Source organism: Etheostoma spectabile, chromosome 3, assembly GCF_008692095.1.
Source record: "Etheostoma spectabile isolate EspeVRDwgs_2016 chromosome 3, UIUC_Espe_1.0, whole genome shotgun sequence".
NCBI classification, from domain to species: domain Eukaryota; kingdom Metazoa; phylum Chordata; class Actinopteri; order Perciformes; family Percidae; genus Etheostoma; species Etheostoma spectabile.
The window spans coordinates 13,106,393-13,107,472 of NC_045735.1; the positions used below are offsets into that span (position 1 = coordinate 13,106,393).

General features: G+C 39.3%; 1 protein-coding gene across 14 annotated transcripts in view; it reads left to right on the top strand.

The window, feature by feature from the left end:
* Nucleotides 1–1,080, top strand: part of mecom (MDS1 and EVI1 complex locus) — a 139,086-nt gene that overhangs the window by 118,621 nt on the left and 19,385 nt on the right. For all 14 annotated transcript variants that reach the window (XM_032508541.1, XM_032508534.1, XM_032508527.1 and 11 more), the window contains one exon: nucleotides 948–1,050. In XM_032508541.1, coding sequence (XP_032364432.1) covers nucleotides 1,002–1,050 — 49 coding nt within the window. In that variant the 5' untranslated portion in view covers nucleotides 948–1,001. The remainder of the gene's footprint in view (nucleotides 1–947; nucleotides 1,051–1,080) is intronic.

The window sequence follows — 1,080 nt, forward strand, 5'->3', positions numbered from 1 at the left end:
TACCTTCCCAGAAGCCCCCACCCCCTCCCCCACTATTGCATTTCTAATAAATCCCCCTATCATCAGTGTCGCGTCGACGCGGCAGAGGAAGCTAATATGTTAAACCTCCAAAGCACGCCAAAAATAACACCATGTCTGATTGTTTTACAGCGAAAGGCTATTGTGTGTCCATGGGAAGCACCAAAGTCCCAGGGTCTCCCAGCTGATTCTTTAAAATGATTGACCCCCTCCAAATACACACTGTTTCACAACCAATCTGCAATGAATGCAGTTAAATCAACACCATGACTATTAGAAATGCTGAAGCTTTAGAAAATAAGTGGATTAAGGTGGAATTGTGTGGTGTTAGTCCTTAATTGATCTCACTGTTTGGAAGTTTCATCAATCACTATAATGCTCAATTAGTAGAATGCTTTTTTTAACAGTTTGCGTGTTTTTACAGTTTATCACTATACATTTCTAAGCTTGCTCTCCACACATTTATTTTGCACATATTGCCTACTACCAGTATTGTAAGAGAATCCATGTGTGTATACAACATGAGACAGTATATTTATTCTACAGTATGATTTGTGCTTTCAAATTGTTTTCATGAATATGGATGTCTTACATGATTGTAAATTACAGGCTAATGAGAGTGTGTATTTCCATGTATATGTCTCTGTGTGTGGTGGTACAAATGTGACAAGCATTGTGTAGCAAATTTGCCAAATGTACCAAGAGCAACTCCAAGTGACCTCTGCTGCTTTCAAAATTGGGTAGCTTCACCTACATTACAATGCCGTTATGGGCAATAAAAAAAAACTGCTGCAAAGTCTTTACAGGACACCTAAAAAAGGCAAATTCAGCACAGTAAACTGTGTTGATCCATACAATTTTGTTTGGCCTTTGTAATTAAGCTCTGATATAACACAATTTAAGTCATAATCCCCTTGTGTGTGTTGCAGATCTTCTACAAAGTCACCAGTGAGATTTTCCCGGGTGAAGAGCTGCTACTTTTCATGAAGGCTGAGGAGTATTCATGTGACACCATGGCTCCTGATATTCATGGTATGCACACACACACACACACACACACAC